Raw genomic sequence first — 20,421 nt, 5'->3', positions numbered from 1 at the left:
TCTTATTTGTTTTGGTAGGAAACATGGCTGAAAGAATTACTGATATTTTTAAAAGCACTTAGTTATATGAAAGGCCTTTTTTTTTTTGAAGCAGAAGAATTTTCAGATTATATGGAGCCATTACTATATGTTTCTTCAAAGCATGTCAATAGTAAAGGCCATTAACAAGGAGAGGAATAGTGTATAGAATTGACAAAATTAGGTGGTCTTATAAACAAAGGCAATCTTCCATTTTAGCACTTTTCAAGCACACGTGAATTTTCAACACATATACAAAAGTGATTTACAGTTTTATGATTGCAATCCAGGCAGAAGTCTGTCATACTTAAATTCATTGCCTATTATCATATTTTCTGCAAAACATTGTAGAACTATTCTAATACATCTGGTTGGAAGGAGTTCCTAATGGGTACAGTAAGGGATTAACCTCACATTGCAGGACATGGGAATATCACCATTTTTTTCCGTCATGAAAAAGTCTTTCCAAAGCAGATCATCTGTAGCTGCCACTAAGGATGTAGCATCTGATTCTAGCCGTGTTCTAACTTCAAAAGCACTTCAAGAGTGCATTGTTAACCACAGCAGTTCTTCTCTGAGTACATTAAATTTAATAAAAAACTTCCTGGAAGAGTTTCTCTGAAGCTACTTATTAGAGCACAGGCAACTGAACTGAGACCTGGGACCATAATTGTTCAGTCTTCTTCATGAAGACTACTGTAGAACCATATCTAAATTTTATTAACAGCAAATTGGTCTAATCTACTGTGCACAATTTCCTAGTTATATATAAGTAAATAGCACTCCTTTGGGACTTCAGTCATTCTTCAACTGCCTACATATATAATTGTCAGTGGTTGTCTGACTACAGTTGGCACCTGTGAGTAAGATCCAGCTGAATCTACTTATCTTAATTCTTTAACTGGTTACCTTTCACATTTTATATTGTGATTTCAGATCATCCTTGTCAATCTTTATTGTATATGTATGCTATTATTTTCCTTTAGGGAAGACTTAAGACAGAGCAGCTGTTAAGCACTCCTAATTTCTCATCTGTTATATGCCTTTCTATCCTCCTAGCTTCCACATTATTTTCTGTTTAAAACTACTTTTCATCCTTTTAAAATCTTTGTAAAAATGCCTTAGTTAAATATAAATATATATATATAAAAATATCTCATACTTCCAAATAAAAAGGTAACCTAGGTATGAAGGAGTTTGGTTTTTCACATAGAGGGGGTAATCATGTATGGGGGCATCAAGGCAAGCTATGAAGAAAAAGTGATGGCGATCTTCCAGTGTAATCAGGGCAGGTTCTTTCCTGAAAAATGGCTCACAATTAAGAATGTCAAAAGCAAGCATTTAAAAAGATGTTCTTTTAGACCACACCTTATTAATATCAAATGGCTTGACTGAAGGGAAAAAATAAACTAAAGAAAAACAAATTATTTTCTGCTGATCTTTGTAGATCTTTTTTCTGGTAGAACTGCTGGTCCTTGGAATTAAGGTATCTATCATGTCTAGCAAAGGAATCTTTTTACTAAATATGTGAAGGAATGTGTTGGTTTTGAATAGTCTCTTTACCTTATAGCATAAAGGAATTGCAGAATAGCACCTGACACACCTGTAACTTTCCTGATTTCCCAAGTTTGAAAGAAACCAAACTATGGCAGGTTCCACAAGAAAGAAACAGTCAGCTCTTTAACTTTGCATGTTCCAATTCAATTTTAAAAATACTTCTATAAGATCGGCAAACAAGCAATAAGTAAAAAAAGTCCTCCTGACAACCACAGGTCCTATCTACCTTGGAAACATCTTACGGTACATCACTGCACAGCTCTTAGGCAGCAACATTACTCAGTAATAGAACTCAGCTCCAATATCAGTACTGTCCTTTCATAAATCTAAACATGTTTTACAATGGAGAATTATCTGTAACTAGAAATACCTGCAAAACTATGCCTATTATTGTGCAAAGTAAAATGCACACAGCTGTGAACTTCAACAGGTACAGGATTTCACAGCACATAAACACTAAACATGAACCTCAGTCTCTTTAAACAGCAGTAGCAAGAGAGTCTGCAATTTTGACAAAATGAGGTTTTCACTGTCCTCCAACATAAAAGGGCTTGTAAACTAAATCGCTACATCTGCACAGGAATTCCTCCTCTTACTCTCGAGCACAATATTATTTGGTACATGCTTCCAGGATCTTCCTTCAACATCAGTGGAGATCTCTCACTTTGGGAATGAAACAGCCATATAACAAGAGAGATGATGGATACATACCACACACTATCTAATATAGATAGGTTCTGCTTAGTCAGGACCATGGTATGGGAGGGCAGAAAATATTCAAAACATCTATTACAAAAATTAATGCATGGAGGGGATTATATGTTGTGTGTAGATCTGTATATGGGCATTGATAACCTACTGTTAAATTGCGTGAAAATGTTGATACATTGTTTTTACGTTAGGCTCTGTCTTGTATGTTTTAAAAGAAAGGGTAAACCAAAGAATTACACTGCAACCTAGTACTACTTTGGTGCTAATCTATTACATTATGCAAAGGAAAAAAATACTATATCCTATTAAATTGTAGTGCCAGCTAGAACAGAGGAAGCAGAGTATCATTTCATGCTCTGATAAATCAGTAAAAGGCAAGAGATGCAACCTTCCAGAAACACAAGTATGATGCATACTGTCAGCATATAAATAAATGCAAACCAAACCCAGGATTGTCTGAGCACACAGATAGCCATGTTTTTGTCTGTGGAACATAAATTTACCTATTTCCCTGGACCCCTTGAAAGCAGCTTTCAGCAACCAAGAGCTGCCATGAAACACCACCACATGATTTACTAGTGCATCGGGGTACTGAAATAGGGCTGGCTCTTAATGTAGCTTCAGCACATGAAGAGTCCACAGAAGATCGGGAACTGCATGTACCTCTACGTGCATCTTTAATAATGCCTGAAGCAAAGAAATTCATTGCTCTCTAAAAGTGTTACGTAAGTCAATATACGTCATGCAAAATAGTCTGCTATAACTCCTGGTCCTTGCATGACTTCTGTGTTTTGAGTTTACACTGGTTCTTCAGTCCTCTGCAGTCACTCATTGCTTTTGTTGTTTCTCAATTTCTGTATGAAACACCTATTTCAACCTGATGGTTTCTAACATCAGAATGAGAATTGTAGTTAAGAAAAGTGAGGTAACATATTCTTTGAAGGCATTTCTCATGTGTACGTACCTTCAAAACCACCATATTCATATACTCAACAGAACAGTGGAAAAAATGAATCCTGGTATGAAAAATCATGAAATTCTTTTTTTCTTCTTGTTCAATAACAGGAAATCATCCTGTTCCATCCAAACTAGCCTGTGAACTGAGTGGGATCAAACTCCATACATAACTTGGGGCAACCTCCTCTTTGGGCTTAAGTTCACAGGTTTAGTAAAACCATTCCTTTATTTTCTGCCAGATGAAAACTATTCACAAAAAGCTCCTTGATCTTACTTAAAACAGTGCTCGACACTTCTGAGCAAGGATTAGAGATGAAATATGTACCTAAGTTTCGTACATGCACGTAAATAAAAATACTAATATACTCACCCCATCAGTGTCAATCAAAAGGAAACGTCATCCTTTTACTCTGTCAGTTATAATCAAATGACAGGATCAATATCCTAAGTATTAGGTCAACACCCTAGTAAAATGGTATTCACACCACATCCTGAGGCTCAGCAAGTCCTGCCAGAGGTAAGCAGTCCTCCAGTGAAAGCACTCTGCCCAGCACATTGAGAGTGGCAGCCCCAGAACTAGTGCCTGTGAAGCAGACATCAATCCCACCTCCCTGACACCATACACAGGAGAGGCCCCTCAGCACTCGAAGACTCTGGTGGGAGGGACCTCACACTGGACCAGGGGAAAAGTGTGAGGAGGAAAGAGTGGCAGAGACAAAGTATTTTGAACTGATCTCAGCAGCTCTCCCCCCCTTGACCCTGCCAAGGGGAAGAGGTAGAAGAGGCAGGAACGAAGGAATGAAGTTGCGCCTGAGAAAAGGGAGGGGTGGGAGAAGGTGTTACTAGTTTTGTCTTTGTTTCTCACTATCCTACACTATTTTTAATTGGCAATAAATTAAATTAATGTTCCTCAAGTTGAGCTTTCCCCTTGACGGTAATTGGTGAGTGATCTCCATGAGGTTTCTTTTCTTCTTATTTTCTCCTCCAATCCTGTTGAGGAGGTGGAGTGAGAGAGCGGCTGGGTGGGCACCTGGCAGCCAGCCAAGGTCAACCTACCAGAAAATGTTTGAAGATGGACATCTTATATTCAGCAGCAAAGGAGGCGGCAAGTGTACAAGTGAGATACACATCAGACATGGAGCACTTTCAAGTCAGCAAGTTGTGCTATATACTTATCCATTAGTTTTCTTTGTAACATTTCACACAGACACATCTATTAAAATCTGGCAGTCACTAAAACCATAGCTCAGGATGACAAGGTCAGCCTTTGATATAAACTCTATGACAATCTGCCTCCTCCAAAAACCCTACATACAGGCCGCTCAGGGAGGATGATAAGAGATTACTGCAGAACTACAGAAAACAGAAGAGGAAAACTGTAGACATCTACTTCTGTAATCTTCTTCTGAGTCAAGGAGTGACTTCCCACATAGTATTTTACTCATCCCTGCTATGACAAAATCAAAGGAATACCATCAATGGCTGCCATGAGAGCATTTTAATATCCCCAGAAACTAGATTAAAAGGTTATTAATGGTTTAAATTGGTATTCAATGGGTATTAGACAAACTGATCACAGGGCCTACCGAGGCATCCTACTGGTGTATACTTTTCAGATGGTCTCTGTGGATTACCTGTCATGGCAGTAAGGCCACTGAAATGCAAGCAGGTGGTGACCTCTAGATCAAGCAGGTGTGATAGCATTAGAAATTACAATGTGATGATGCAACATCAAATGCTGATGCAATGAAAAAATTTCTTTACACAGCTGCTAGGAAAACAGTTACCATTTCCACTCACCTGCTGACAAGCCAGAATGGAACAAGGGGAATTAACAGTAATTGGAGAAAACCAAGTAGGATGTGCTTAAACCAACATCCACACAGTCCTTTTATGCCAAGTGTTATCAGATTTGTAGTAGTCATTTTTCCCCTTGCCAGAAGTGACAGGCTTAACCCTACGGTCAGTATTAATGTGAGGGGAACGCTGAAATACAATCTAATGAGAACTGCACTCATCCCATTCACAGGACCCTGACAGATCAAACACGGACCATTTCCTACTTCTTCAATAACATCCATTCTTAAAAGCCTGAGGCAGTTTTCCAGTCACAGACATTGATACCTATAAACAACATCATCTTAACTGAAAGAATTTTTGAAATTTACCCAAAGGGAATTTTAAGATTTGATACTAGCCTCTTCAATTACTGTTTACAGATATACAATAGTGTGTTTTATTGAACTTGTTTCATTTAGACCAAAATAGTGACCAAAATAACTTAAATAAAGCTACCTCCTTTACTGCTTTAACATTTAATCCCAGTTTGGAGTCACACGTACACACATGCACTCAGCAGACAAAAATTTCTATCACTTACTGATGTACAGCAAAGAAATGTAATCAATTTATATTGTGTGTATTAGTGTGCTTTTTAAAGTGATACTATAAATCACACCTACTGCTTCGGGCAGGGTTGTTGCATTTCTGTTCCTACTGTTGTAGGAAGATGCTCAAAGTAGGAAAAACACAGCTGAAGCCAAGAACAAGGAGGTACATGACAGACATGTATTTTCTTCTCTTATGTCCAAGATGTAGCAAGTTCAAGAAGGAACTAATGTTAAACTGTGAGCAACCAAAAAAACCCAAACCCTAAAATGCAAAAACAAGCAAACAAACAAACAATAAAAGAAATAACCTCATTTCATCCAGAACTGGATAAAGAGGCAGAAGGCATAATACTAACCAAAACGGTGACCTGCCAGTACATACATGACAGTTGCCAACAATCAAAATGGAAAAGTCAGACTGCATGATCTGTCTTAACAGGGTTAGTCTTCATGCATTTGAGCAACATTCATCTGTACATTATCATGCCAAAAAGGGCCTTATAGAATTTCACGAAACAGCTGCAGCAAAGCAACAGATCTCAGTGGTTCGAGAAAGAAAATATCAAGGATTTCACCTCAAGGTGAGATTATACTAAGGCAATACAAAAATAACTGCATGCAACTACAGTGTAGAACTCTAGCTTTAGCATTAAATTATTTTCCTGCAAGATCTTTCCACACCTTAAATATATTCACTTCCAATAAAATTAGAAAAAAATTTAAAACTACATGGATACAACACAGTACAATTCTGGAAAAGAAATTTGGTTTTAAAAGCTCTTTCTTTTTCTACAGCAACAATCACATATTTATCAAACTAACTAACACTGTGTCACTTTAAAGCTCTGGCAGATTTATACAGATGTTAAGAAAGAGATCTTCGATTTATTTCAGAGTCCTAGCCTGGAATATTGCTTACTTGGTAAGAACAGAAACGTCAATCAATAAAAAAACCCCTTGCCTTCTGAACTCTTCAATCTCAAACTATATGCTTATATAACAGATTAAAGTTTTCACACAATTCCAGATAGCAATAGGCTGCTTTCCTCGCCTGATTACAAAGGTCAACTTACAGCTTTCCACAAGCTATCATGTTTCGTTCTTTCAAAGGTGCAAAGAAAATATTTTCAGATGCAAAGAAACCTCCTCCAAATCACAGTTTAACCTACTGCACTGCATGTATATGTAGGAATGTCTATGTAAATCCACTCAGTTCAAGAATTACAGAGATTTAAATGATTTATGCTGTAATATATGTTCTTATTTCAGTCTGTCTACATGTGAAATCCAGAACATTTGGGCCCAAAGTATTACTCTCTAGCCATCTTCTTCCAAAGTACTTCAAATTTGCTTGATTTTAACATCTCGTCCCATCACCACCTGTCTTGTCCCATTTAATTGTTCTCAAACTGAGAAAAAAGTCTCAAATCCTTCAAACAGTACAGAATCTCTAAGCAGCACAAGATTATCTAGTTGTCAGTTTCATTATTTGCTCAAGCAAGGTAAGAAAAAACATGCTCATTTAGAGAGAAAGTCTATTTGTGTAAGCAAATATCTTAATATTCTACTAAACATAAGAAAAAATAGCCTCCAATATTCATCATAATAAACATCATGTTTTAAAGCCAAATGAAGTATTTAAGTGATGCATTCTCTTCCTAGCATCTGTTCTACACTAAAATAAAATTATAGCCAATGAAGCCAATGGCAGTTTTCATCACTGGTAATAACAGGGCCAATCTCAGGTGCCATTAATGAAAAGTGATATTTAAGTTTGCCTTCAAACAGTATAGCTAACGTGCATACAGCCTTACAAAGAACATAATACTGATTTAGACGGCATTCACCTTTATCTAAATCAGAGGTACAAAAATAAAGAGACAACTTTAATCCAAAGAACTTGCATCCCTCTGCTTCTTGATAGATCAGAGCAAGCTAGACTGAAAATAGTAATGGAAGAAAAAGAACGGATTAATTTGAAGAGTGGACTTCGGGAATCCTAACTACTAATACAGTTATTCTTTTCAGAAACACCGTAGAACTGAATCAGACTATTGCACAGGAATAATGAAGGTTTATGCTGAAAAGATCCGAATATGCAACAGTTAAAATTTTACCCAGTTACTGGGCACGTCACTGTGGAGACTGGCTTCCCCTCATCCCTTTTTTCTTAATCATGGCTGCATGATCTTCAAAGTTTATTTCAAAGGCTCCTAGTTATTGTAACAATAATACCATGCTGTAATCAGGACCTCAGGAAATTCTTCCATAAACAAAGATTAACATATAATAGAGCAAAATGTTTTAAGAACACTTGTAAGGTGGATTTATTTTGTGTATATTACTCAGGGAATCTCATCAGAATAAGTAAAAATTGAAAACAAAGATCGTAGAATAAGAACAACAATAAAAAACTAAAAAAGAAATATCCTTAGCATTTTTTGCGGAAGAATTTCAATTTATCTGAAAACTTTGATAGTTTTGTAAAATCTAGAGACCATTAATGGAAATTTTCCAAAAACCAAAATAACAAATCAGAACAAATTTTTTTATTGTTGTTAATTACTTTTGCAGCGTTGCCTAGAAACTCCATGTCAGATCAGAGAAGCAGCATGGCAGACACTGAGGACAACAAAGTCACAAAAAATGCCCAACACAGAAAACCCTAAAAACTCCAACAAAAATAACCAAAGAAAAAACCCACCCCACAGCTTGTTTTCACCATATTAAACTGAACTTGGAACTTTTCAGTGATTCAAGGGCCTAAGGGAATGAGTTAATATTCAGTCTTGATGGAAAATATACAACATGAAATTCGATTGTCTCTTTTGGTTTTGATTGTTTTGTTTCTGTTCATTTGACAAAAACAATACAAAATTCTATTATTTGATGTACAAGATCTCATCATGCATCATGAAAATAATAAATAACTGAAATCCTTACTGTGGTCATATGAATGAATGGTTTGTCTTAAATCCCACTTCTAAGACGTTTCCCTTGTAAGTGGAGCTCTGTTCTAGCACAAAGCTCTGGTCCAGTCAATGCAGGAAGAGATTGGAAGTATGTCCTAGCAGGATGATTACCCAGCCGGTAAAAGCCAACACTTTTTTTTTTTTTCCTTTATTCAGATTGATCAAACCCATTCTTGTTGGTTAACAAACAACCAAGTACTGACTTAACAACAACGTGCACATTTTGAGACATGAAGACCTCTACTTAGAAACTCACTGGGAATTCTAACAAACGCAAAATCTCTAGAAATGAAAATTTTCACCACTACATAGAATCATGGTATAGGGCTTTTAAGTTTTACAGGGTGCTAAGAATCGTTTAGCCAAAAGCCCATCATGTTCACAGAATTTCAGAGGGAGAGCAGGTTTTGCCTTAGATTCCATCCATTCAAGCTATCAACAGGTTTGAGCAACCTTTTTGCAACAAAGTATGTTCTTCACATATTTTGAACATAGTTTACTTATGCAACACACCTGGAAAACTGTTCTTGCAGTCCACGCATCTGAGCTCTGCTACGCTCCGACTCCAGTGTCACCTCCCGTAATCTTTTTTCACTCTCAAGTCTTAAATGTCTCTCTTCCTCCAACTCATGTATCAGCTTCTCACGCTGAAAGACCATAAAAAATTATTTATTAATTGTACACATAAAACATACTTTTAGCAAAAAACTAGGATTTAATTTGGGAAAAATCATCAAACAATCAAAATAATTACCCTAACTATCCAGTGCCATCATTTTTTGTACAGCAATGTTACATAGAATAACAAACTAGAGATGTAAAGCCTTTCAGAATATCCCATCACGCTGAGCTACTCTTACTCAGCTCAGACTCACTGAAGTCAGTATATTTAAAACCAAACACCCACCCTCTCAATCAAAGCTCTTTTTCTGCACCTCCACTCAAAATAAATGCAAAAAATTATATTTGAGATCTGTGATCTATCTTGCTTCAATGCAGACATGGTAAGAGTGAAGCAAGTCAAGAGGACAACTTGTCACCCATCACTTAATGTTTCAATCTCATGAGCAGAGAAGGACCTGATTCTGCAGCCACTGGTTTTCTTGTTTTGGCTGAGAGGAGGATCACTATCAGTAGGACAGAGTCTATTTGAATCTATTTACTGAAATACTATGACAAATAAGATGTTTTTAAAAACTGAGTACCAATCAAACAAATATGAGAGAAATAAAATGTCAGGTGAAAGGGTACGTAATGATTTAAACCCCCTATTTAAAAGTAGCTAAACACAATATAGGAGGAGCAGGGGAATGAACTAAAAAGTTATAAAAAATGTTATTGGAATTAAAAAAATGTATATACAGCCTTTCCCTTGTGACCCAGTCACACAGATATTAAATTAAATTAAATTTTTCCTTGTGCATTTAAGAGAGAGAACAAATCAATAAAAAAACCCAAGCAATTTACATGGTACTACACTAGACTCTGTCAGCAAAGGGGTTCCAATGTCAGTTGTATAAGAAAAGGCTAAGTCATTGTAAAGCTACAGAGGGTTCACCATGTATATGCTTTGGAAAATCTCTGTGCCTGTGGTGCAGTGCGATTTGTAGCCTGTCAGTCTGACGCAGTTCCATTGCTAACCTAAATTTTCATTACATACCTGCAAAAATTTATCTAGAAATTATACATATAGTTTCATTAGAAAATAACAAAGGTATCTTAGTGTTAAGCCATTAGATATGGAAGACAGAATATTTGTACAAGTGTCACAGCTATAAATCTTACTGGATGATAATTTACAATAGAAGTAACTGAGGGACCAAAAATATTAACATTACCAAGGAGAAAGGGGATCTTAAAGACAGTGATAAATAAGTAGATGCCACAAAGGGAGGCTGCAAAGGATTACATGAAATATCTATATGCTTGTGAAAAAATAGGGGGAATTACTCAGGGGACAGGGGGCTTCTGTCTAGTTGGTCATGTGAAATATCTGGAAAATGGAAAACTGCAAAACAAGAAACAAATTACTAGAAAATAAATACATTGTTCTAACTAAAGTATCTAATTACTGTCCTTACTGTTACATAACCAAGTTCTGCCAGGTGCTCAGTAATCCTTTGTTTCTGCCAAGCTAAGAAGAGCAGAGAGTTCTCAGCACCAGGCAGAAGATACACAGCAGCCATACAGAGAGTAGGGCTCACGAAAGACAACTCAGGCTAATGATATGGGAAGAATATTCAAAGCAGTTAGTATTTCTCCAGCTTAGAGGCCATCAACGCTAGCTTCAAAATTACACTGTTCCAGAGGCCCTTGCTGAACACTCTTAGCATCTTCTCTTACAGATGCCTTTCACTGCTGCTGAAGAGACATCTAGAGCTTCCAGAGAGTCAGAGGGTAGCAAAGAAAATGACATAAAGAAATACATAGTTACCACCCAGGGCTTAAGACAAGCTTTCAGAAGATACTGGTCTCTACATAAATTGGGCTTAAAACCAAGCATGTAACTGTTCCTACAATATCGGATAAGCCACACTGGAGGAAAATCAGGTACTGCTATGAACCCGAGTGCCCAAGTTGACTCAAAGCACCAGACTGTGCCTGAGCTATCTTATGCAGTAACAGCTTAAGTATGATAATGAACTGAAGACCAGAGATTCAACCATGCCTTCAACACTCATTCAGCACCATTACTGTGATGATGATCTTAATCTGATACAGCAGTTACCTCGATGTATCTGCTACACTGACCATGCTCTGGTCTCAAATAAACGTTCTTTCTACATTAAGTACAATCCTAAGATCTCTATGCGGGGGAGAGAGAAAACTTCAAAAAGCAGATGAGCATCCTGTCCTCCAAGTCACTGCCAGGATGTTTTGCAGGGTGCACACAGTTCCACTGACTGTCCTGCAGAATGAGTGCGCCGTATCTATGTGCATGGCTGTGCCGCTGCTGATCACAAACCCACATTTTCTAGTAGAGCACAGAATATACAGCAGAGATTCACAAATCCAAACTTTCCCCTACAGGACAAAGAGCTGTATAAGCTATTTCTAGGTTTCATTCACCTCTTGCTGGTAGGTCAGAGAATGATGCTGCTACCATTTACTCCTGCTATTCATGTGGGAAAGTCTGTATTATCATCCTACATAAAAAGATCAGCACATTCACAAGATTTTTTTTTTTTAAGAAGAAGAAAGGACCTGGGAGTTACCTTAAGAAAAGTACCCATAAACCCACAACAAATTCACATTACAAGAACAATAATGTTACAGGAATTAAATGTCTAAACATTCAGAACTTCTGGAATGAGTTAAATGTCCAGTTCCAATTGAGCCACCTCATGGGCAAGCATAATGACACAGAATATATTATATCATATTATATGAGCACATACTATTGGTGTACAAAACTTACGCTTCTTTCAGGGTATGAGATGAACAACAAACAAGTCACAAGGCTACAAGACCAGAAACAAAAGCACTAACCTATGGCTCTAAAATTCTGGGTTCTCTTCCCAGCTACCAAAAACTTCCCGTCTGAATAGGTAGACTGCCCACACAATGGCTGCACAGCAATAACACCATCAGCCTTCATTCATGTGCCTCTTCACAAGAATTTACTGGCAATCTTGAGGCACTTCTGCCATTTCTTGCAGAAAGCAGATCTGCTTTCAGCCAGATCATAGACACTAAATGGCGGGGGGGGAGGACTAAGAGACCACCCACACTTGGAAAGTTTTCAGTCTCCAGGACACAAAATACTCATGTATACTACACACAGAAACTAGGTCCCAGCAGCAGTGATCTTATCTATAAGAAAAGAGAACTACATTTTTATTCAAACCCAGAAAAGCCATAATGAAGTGTCAGAAGGGAGAAGTGAGCCTAACGTACAGAAAGGCCAGGATTAAACACAGATTTTTTTTTTTTTTTTGTCTCCTGGAAGCAGATAACATATTCCTGAGTTCTCCAGAAATTTTGTACTGTCATAACCCCCTTTATAAGCTTCTCTGTGCTAACCCTACTTTATTCCTGGCAAAATAAAGGTGTGTGAAAGGAAATGAACTAGCCAGAAACGGTTCGAGGTTTTATAGTGACTATAAGCTTACTGGAAAGGGATACAATTACCATGCCCTGTGAAGAAAAGGTTAAATAAAAAAAGAAAGTACCATGTGAAATGCATCAGCATGTTTTAACACCAGGAAAATCACTGCCATCTTCCAATGAAGTTATGTGTTCCACTTGCCAATTCCTCTTTAATTGCAGCTTCTTCTCTCCATAAATTCTGCTCAAACTATTTTTCCTTGCTTCCTCTTCTTGCCTTCCACAGCGCAGCTATAACCTTCTCCTCTTAGAAGAATAACCCTTACTTCACTCTTGCTTTCCTTTTTCAGCCTCTTCAGATAGCCTGACTTTCATCACATCACTCTGTCAAATTTCTGGTAACTTTCCAAATATGCAAAAAAATTTTATGTGAACAAACTAGAGTGAAAGACAGGGTTAGCAAACTCCACCAATACTTTCATGCAAGTACTGGAATATTTTAATACTTGAACAAATACTGTTTGCAATTACTTTTTCATGAACATTTCAGCAATCAAGTTTCACTAGCTGCTCATTATGCTCATGAGCCAGCGTTTGCACTTCAACGAGTTCTTTTTTGTGTAGCTGTAGAAATGTTCGTGTCAAAATGTTTCATTTCTCATCCAGTCAGGGACATGTACCACACATTAACTTGTCTTCTCAAAGTTAAAGAAGGAATCCAATTTGAGATACTCATGATCAAAACAAAACGCATGAAAACTATTTACGGCCAGGCTCAAAATAGCGCGTGTATTCAACAGAAAAATCTGAATCGCTCCTCAGCACTCCATGAAGAGACCAAGACACAACGCTTATTTCACAGTTACTGGTTAATAGCCGTGCTCTTGGTCGAAGGACTGACCCAGTGCAGCCATGCGACGAGTGTCTCCTAAGAGGTGCTCACCCATTTAAGTCTCCTTTAATTCACTTGGGATGTGTTGCAAACATCAGCATCTGGTTCTTTCATGTTCTACCAAACTGCAGAAGTCTCCTCTTTTGAGTGACCCTGACACCAACAGAAAATGCAGAAGTGACAAAACATGAAAGGGGATGTGGCGGGCAGCAGTCACAGGAGACAGATGACAGTGCATGGTGCTGCGGGGCCAGGAGCTACACAACAGGCCCTTAATTTCTAGCCAGAGATTGACACCTAGCATGCAGAGTGAACAGATAGCACGTTAAGGTTTTGTATGGAAAGGCTGCCGCCTTACCTCTTTTTCCTTTCTGGGCTATTTCACTGTCAACTTTAAATTTCGACATGGATGACACTCAAGCCTTCCAAGTCAGGGACATTGCACATAAAATTAGCAGATATCTCTTGAATGACGGGACCAACTCCATGACAATACCTTCTGTGCTGGTTTTGGCTGGGATAGTTAATTTTCTTCATAGTAGCAAGTACAGGGCTATGTTTTGGATTTGTGCTGAAAACAGTTTTGATAACACAGGGATGTTTTCATTGTCATTGAGCAGTGCTTACACAAGAGTCAAGGCCTTTTCTGCTTCTCACACCACCCCACTGGCGATGGGTGGTGCATCACTTGTTTTGTATATTCTATTATTATTATTATTATCATCTTCCTTTTATGTCCTATTAAACTGTCTTTATGTCAACCCTAGAGTTTTACTTTTTTTTTCTTTTCGATTCCCTCCCCCATTGCACTGGGGTGAGTAAGCGAATGGCTATGTGGTGGTTTTAGCTGCCAGCCAAGTTAAACCACCACACCTTCTCACAGAAGTACTGAGGGACTTCTCTCCACCAGGGTCTAGCATTTGAAAAACTCAAGCAGATTTATTATGCCAAAATCCTCTAGTCTCATCCCACCCTTTTTGCCGGACCTGCTTCTCTCCCTTCCTCAGTGCTGATGATCTTGCACTCTCCATGTTAAAACTGCTTAGTTGACAGCTCACTCCTCCTTTCCTGTCCACCTAAAAACATTTTCCCCTCCCCTCCATGATGTGCCACCCAAATGATCTTACTTTCTCTTAATGTCAGTGGATCAGATGGACTGTGTGTCTGTGGCTGGGTGTTGGCAGCAGAGGGCTGTGAAGGCTCCTCTGTGAGGAGAGGCTGGGGCTGCCCCAAGCTGGAGACAGCCAGTCCCAGCCGGTTCCAGCTGGTTCCAGCCAGCTCCACTGCAGGGCACAGCTGAGCCCATGAGCAATGCCAGTGGTACCTCTGGGAAAATTTATTTAAGAAAGGGCAGCACACCACGGAAATGGCAAGGAGTGAGGAAAAAAGTGTGAGAAACAGCCCAGTGAGTGCCCAGGTCTAGGGAGGAGGAAGGGAGGAAGCAATCCCAGTGCTGGGGTGGGTATTTCCCTGCAGCCCATGGAGGGACCACAGGGGACATTTCCTGAAGGACTGCAGCCTATGGAGAGCCCATGCTGGAGCTGAGGAAACTTGTGAGGAGGAAGGTCCAGCAGAGAGGGGCTGTCATGGACTGACCTCAGCCTGCATCCCCATCCCCCTGCGCCGCTCAGTGGGGGAAGCTGGGGAATCAAATGCCCCAAATTGCACTTGTGTTGTTTTACATTTGTCTTTGCCATTATCCAAATCTATTTTAACTTGCAATAATGAAATTAAATTAATTAAAATTAATTAAAGCCAAGGTTTTTTTGCCTGTGAGGATAAATGGTAAGTGATTTCCCTGTCTTCATCTTGACCCACAAGCTTTTTCATCTTATTTACTCCCCTGGTCCTGCTGAGGAGAGGGAGTGAGAGAGCGGCTGGGTGGGCACCTGGCAGCCAGCCAAGGCCAACCCACCACACCATAGTATTTTATTTTTAACTTTTTAATTTATCTTTCACATAAAAATCATACTACTCCTTTGATCAATAATGTTATCTGTATGTTTAACAAAAACGTAACTGCAAGTGGAAAATTAAAGGGATTCAGTATACGCATGCCATGCATAATATACAGGCTGTTGCGATTCATAAGGGAGCCAGCCCAACATCTGCATAGGAATGGTCCCTCCTTTTTCTGTTTAGCTTATGTTTTTATGAAAAGCAATTCTTAAGAACTGGACTGATTAGTTCAAATATCAAAAATGTCTTAAAAGGGGCACAAATGTAATCTCATCTTTAAGGTTACCTCATAAGTAGTGAAAGGGGCTACTGTTTTAATAGAAATAAGATTCTTCTGTATTCTTGAATTTGTTCTTTACTTCCCCAGTGCATCTTAAGAAGGGTTTTACTATGGTACTACTAATTACGCTAACATGGGAGCACTATTTTGTCAAAAAAGGTCTACATGAGAATATTTAACACAGGCTTAATGTTGCTCAAAATCAGGCTAATAACCTTCACATTAATTTTTTAACAACTGTTTTAAAGCATTTGCTAAAGAGGGTCACAATTTCTGTGTAATTAATATTGATTTCAAACAGATACTTCGCAATGAATTTAAATGAGGGGAAGAAAAGAATACAAATTTTTTTGTTTACAGTTTGAAGTACCTTTAAGTCATTGCTAACCTAAACTGAGTATTTCTGTGTTTATTTTTAATGCATTTTCTGATGCTATGCATCTGATACCTTGCCATAAAAGTCGTAATTTAATAGAATCATAAGCTGGTCTGTAATACAACATCCTATGAGACAGAGAGTATCAACTGGCCACAAAAGTAGACAACAAAAACAACAAAAAAGTAGACAACAGTGACAGAATTAAACAGACAAATAGCAGCTACTAGAAGCACATTAAAATCAGTTTTTCTAGCAAGTCAATGCCCAATACTGTTATGAATAAATAAATGCATATTTAAAGTACTCAAAACCACTACTTTATCACCCTTGTACGTCAGTTTTGAAAGACTGCTGCAGGCAGGAGCCACAGAACAGCCTGGAATAAGGGATGAGAGAGGGATGACGAAACAGTTCCATTTTTCAAGAATTAATTATGAAATATTAATTGAAAGAGAAACTGGAATTTGCAACTTGGTCTCCCAGTTGGTTACTTTAAAAAGTAACTCATTTTTTCCGATGCAATGAATATTTAATTCCCCCAACATAATGCATGGTGATCAAATGGTATTTGTTCAGGTGCCACAGAGTACACCTGAGCCCCAGCTGGCCACAGCCCAAGCTGTTGCTTAAAGGCAAATACAAGTGTTTTCTATGTTACAGGTATTTTGTGAGAGCTTGTGTTTGGGTCCTGCAAAAAAAAAAAATAGGTCAGGGAGTCCAAGGTGGTTCCCCGTCATCTGTCTTACACAGAAGGTGGGTTAAATCTCTTTGGTGTGGTCACCTCCAGAGGCAGATGGACCTGCTTGTCACCCTCCTGCAAAGCCCAGGGCTGTCACGCGAGGTAGGAGCTCTCCCTCCAAACTCCCCTTGTGCAACCTGGTCCTAAATCCAGCGCACAGGAGACTACAGTCCTCTCTCTGTCTAAACTTATTTCACTCACAGATGACAAAAAAGAAATGTGATTACAAGAAGAGAGAGCAGATATCATTTTTTATTTCATCATCAATTGCACCAGGTACTGTATTTTCATTCAAATTAAAATGAGTCAAACTTCAGAGTGTCCTTTGTTTGCTCCTCATCGATTGCTGTTAAACCAAATGTTTCTCATTCTGTAATCAATACTTCTCTGCAAAAATAAACCGAGGCACTGACAAACAACTTTGCAGCACATTGCAGCGTTCCTTGTAGTGGACTTTGACAACATGAAAAAACACTACCCCAAAGAGTAGAAAAAAGACGTGCATTGCTTATTGTGCTTATTACAGTTTTTACAGGCTGCTTACAACTGAATCATTTTACTGTAACAAGACTTGATTAAATTAGCCAGCTATTGAAACCAGAGCTTTCCGACAGTGGCAGTTAATATGCCTTTGTCCCTCATTACTGTTTCCAGCTATACTGGGAATACTGACAAATATCCTTAAACACTCAAAGCTTTCCCAGGGATGAAGTTATAGGTGTTTTTAAAGCATAGTGGAGCATTAAGGTATAAACAGCAATAACTTAAGCACTTGGAGGGTTCAGGGAGGGAGAGGTAGCTTTATTTTTACATCTCTTCAAAATAAGAAAGTTAAGGGTGAAGTTGTGTGGCTGCTTTATAATCAAAATTAATTATCCTTTCCCCAGATACAGATTTGTACTACACAGGCTAAAGAAGAAATTTCCTTGATTTATATAAGGCTTCTAATTTTTTCCCCAATTATTTTATGATGTAATCATTTTTCCTAAACTTATTCCCAATAAAGCTCTGCAACAGCAAGATATAAATAGAACAAAAAGCAGTATCCTAATTTTAGGCTGGTATCTTCTAGCTTTTTCATCCGAGTAAGAAAAAGTGATGGTTCTTTAGAACAAGATTCTGCTCCCAAAATGACAGGCTGCCTGAATAAACCAGGAAAATCTAATTGACACTAAAGAATTTGTATTAGCATTTTCTAAAACTGCCTTGAAAACAGTTAAAGTAAATAATTTGAAGCAATTAACTTATTTTTCACTGTGAAATTTTAATATGCTTTTACATCTCTCTCTTTCGCCTCATATCAGACTAGCACATCTATCCCATGACTACCAGATGTAAACTTCAAGCTTTGCTTGGCTCTGAGATGAATAGCAAGATAGGAAACATTTGTTATTATTAGTGATATTTTAGTGACAGTAGTTTACACACTTTATATTTGTGGGTGATACACTGCTCCAGAGCAATTCAAGTAAATTAGAAACTCTTTCTTGGTGTAGTTACTCCTTCTGAATAAAATGTTAGCTTCCATTGTGCACTAGCTCAAAATTGCCACCATGTGGCAGGACAGCAACTTAATTTAGCATTATTTATACAGCACTGATATGGTTTTAATTGCATCTGCACGACAGAATAACTGCTGTGCTGAAGCTCCTTTATCATTGCAAGCCTACAATTAATCTGAATTAGGCAGGCTATTACATGAGCAGTACTGTATATATAGTTGGAGTTGTGACAACATTTATTTTACAGAAAAAAAAACCCTAAATAATTCATAAAACCTTTCTAGCACAGAGCTGGATGGCTAGCATCGCTGTCTGCCCATGGCTTTCAACAGCTATGGTGCATGGCCAGCCCTCTGCAGAGAGTTCTAACTGCCCAACAGCTCTTCAATCCTGTGCAACACGCAATGACAGGCCACGCAAAATTGGAGTCATTTAAAAAAAACCCAAAAACAAAAAAACCAAACCACTCAGAGTCTTCCAGAAACTAATAAACTGAAGTCAACTACATGGACCTCGATTAGCACCTTTTCTGGAGACACCTTGATTATACACAATCCAGGACAGCAATATATGTGCAGGCGTGCTTTCTGCCAGTGAAACTTCTGCATCCCCGGTAGCTGTCATTCCCTCAACTTCTTAGTCATCTCTGTATTGTACTTTCAATGTTGAATGAAGGCAAGCAATACATATTTTGATAATCCTGTCTCCCTAATAAAACAATTGCTGTTCATTCAAATTCACAATTGGTAGCCCAATTTCAAAGACTGGTATTGATTTTCAGTTCTTAGGATAATTAATTTTTCCATTTTAGAGATTATTTCCTTATAGGGGGAGGGGGTAGAGAGAATACTGTTAGTGAACTTGAAAATCCCACATAGTCAGATAATGTATTTTTTAATTATTAATCTTAAAATGATAATGCTTTAAAAAAATGAATTTGCAAATGTAATTGAGCTTCTAATAGCTTCTACAGACAATAATTAAAGAAATCTCATTTCTCTAAATTAAACATAATGAAATGTTTTTCAAGATCAAATAAAAACTTGGAAACAATATTAAGACAGACACAATTCATATGAATACCTAGCATTCAGAAGTGTGAGAAAAAACCTCTGTCAATACCAAAATGAGAAACAGTGCAATTAATTAGTAATATAATGTAATTTTTTTCCCATGAAACATCTTACATTATAATGGCTAATTATAATTCCAAGCCCTTTGCTACATGGTTTTTTTTCGTAAGGTGACTTGCATTGTATTAAGATGTCTAGCCAAGCATAAAGGTGTGTGTTTGTTTTTTTACACCAGGTATATAAAATCTTATTAGAAACAAAGCTTTATAACTGATGTAACTTGTTTACAATGAACCTTTATTAATTCAGCTGCAAACAAGCAAAAATCCCCAGTCTGTGCCAGTTTATGTTTTCCACTTGTTTGATTCAAGAAAATTTATAATAATGGTGTTTGAACCATAAAACAGCACAAAAGTCTGTGCAGACAACAACTAGCAAGAGAATATAGCCAACCCACCTGGGCCAGCAAAGTGTCAATTGTTTGATTCACCTACAGTTTTCTATCAGATCTGCAATTCTTGACCACTTCCTAAAGGGTTATCAATGGAGCAATGTATGGAACACAGAAGGTAAGGTTGTCTGGCGAAACAAAAGCTCCTGCTGACAGAAATACAACTGAGGTTTTGCAATTTAATTTTTTTCATCAGAACAAAACTAAATCTTTGAATAAATGTCACACCAAAACATTACGTAGTAACACAAATACAGCCTGCATTTGCACATCTAAAGATGTCACAGACTTGAAGAGCTACATCCATAGAGTTGGATGCTTTACTGATGACTGACTGCAAGTCTCTCTGTCATTCTCTAGCAGATTTATTTAAATAAACAGGCCATGGGACTGAACTCCCACCGACAGCACCAAGATTAGGAATAAACAAACCCATGTGATTTATAAAAGGATCCAGGTTCAAATGCTTTATCCCATGGGCTGTTGCCTATATT

At 37.9% G+C, this 20,421-nt stretch overlaps 1 protein-coding gene across 2 annotated transcripts in view; it reads right to left on the bottom strand.

Annotated features, from left to right (window-relative positions):
* NCKAP5 (NCK associated protein 5) overlaps window positions 1-20,421 on the bottom strand; it is a 516,605-nt gene that overhangs the window by 190,639 nt on the left and 305,545 nt on the right. For both annotated transcript variants that reach the window (XM_054830045.1, XM_054830046.1), the window contains one exon: window positions 9,119-9,252. In XM_054830045.1, coding sequence (XP_054686020.1) covers window positions 9,119-9,252 — 134 coding nt within the window. The remainder of the gene's footprint in view (window positions 1-9,118; window positions 9,253-20,421) is intronic.

This window comes from Grus americana, chromosome 6, assembly GCF_028858705.1.
Source record: "Grus americana isolate bGruAme1 chromosome 6, bGruAme1.mat, whole genome shotgun sequence".
NCBI lineage: Eukaryota > Metazoa > Chordata > Aves > Gruiformes > Gruidae > Grus > Grus americana.
The sequence above is the reverse complement of the archived record's forward strand: the minus strand, read 5'-3'. Positions and strand labels throughout refer to the sequence as shown.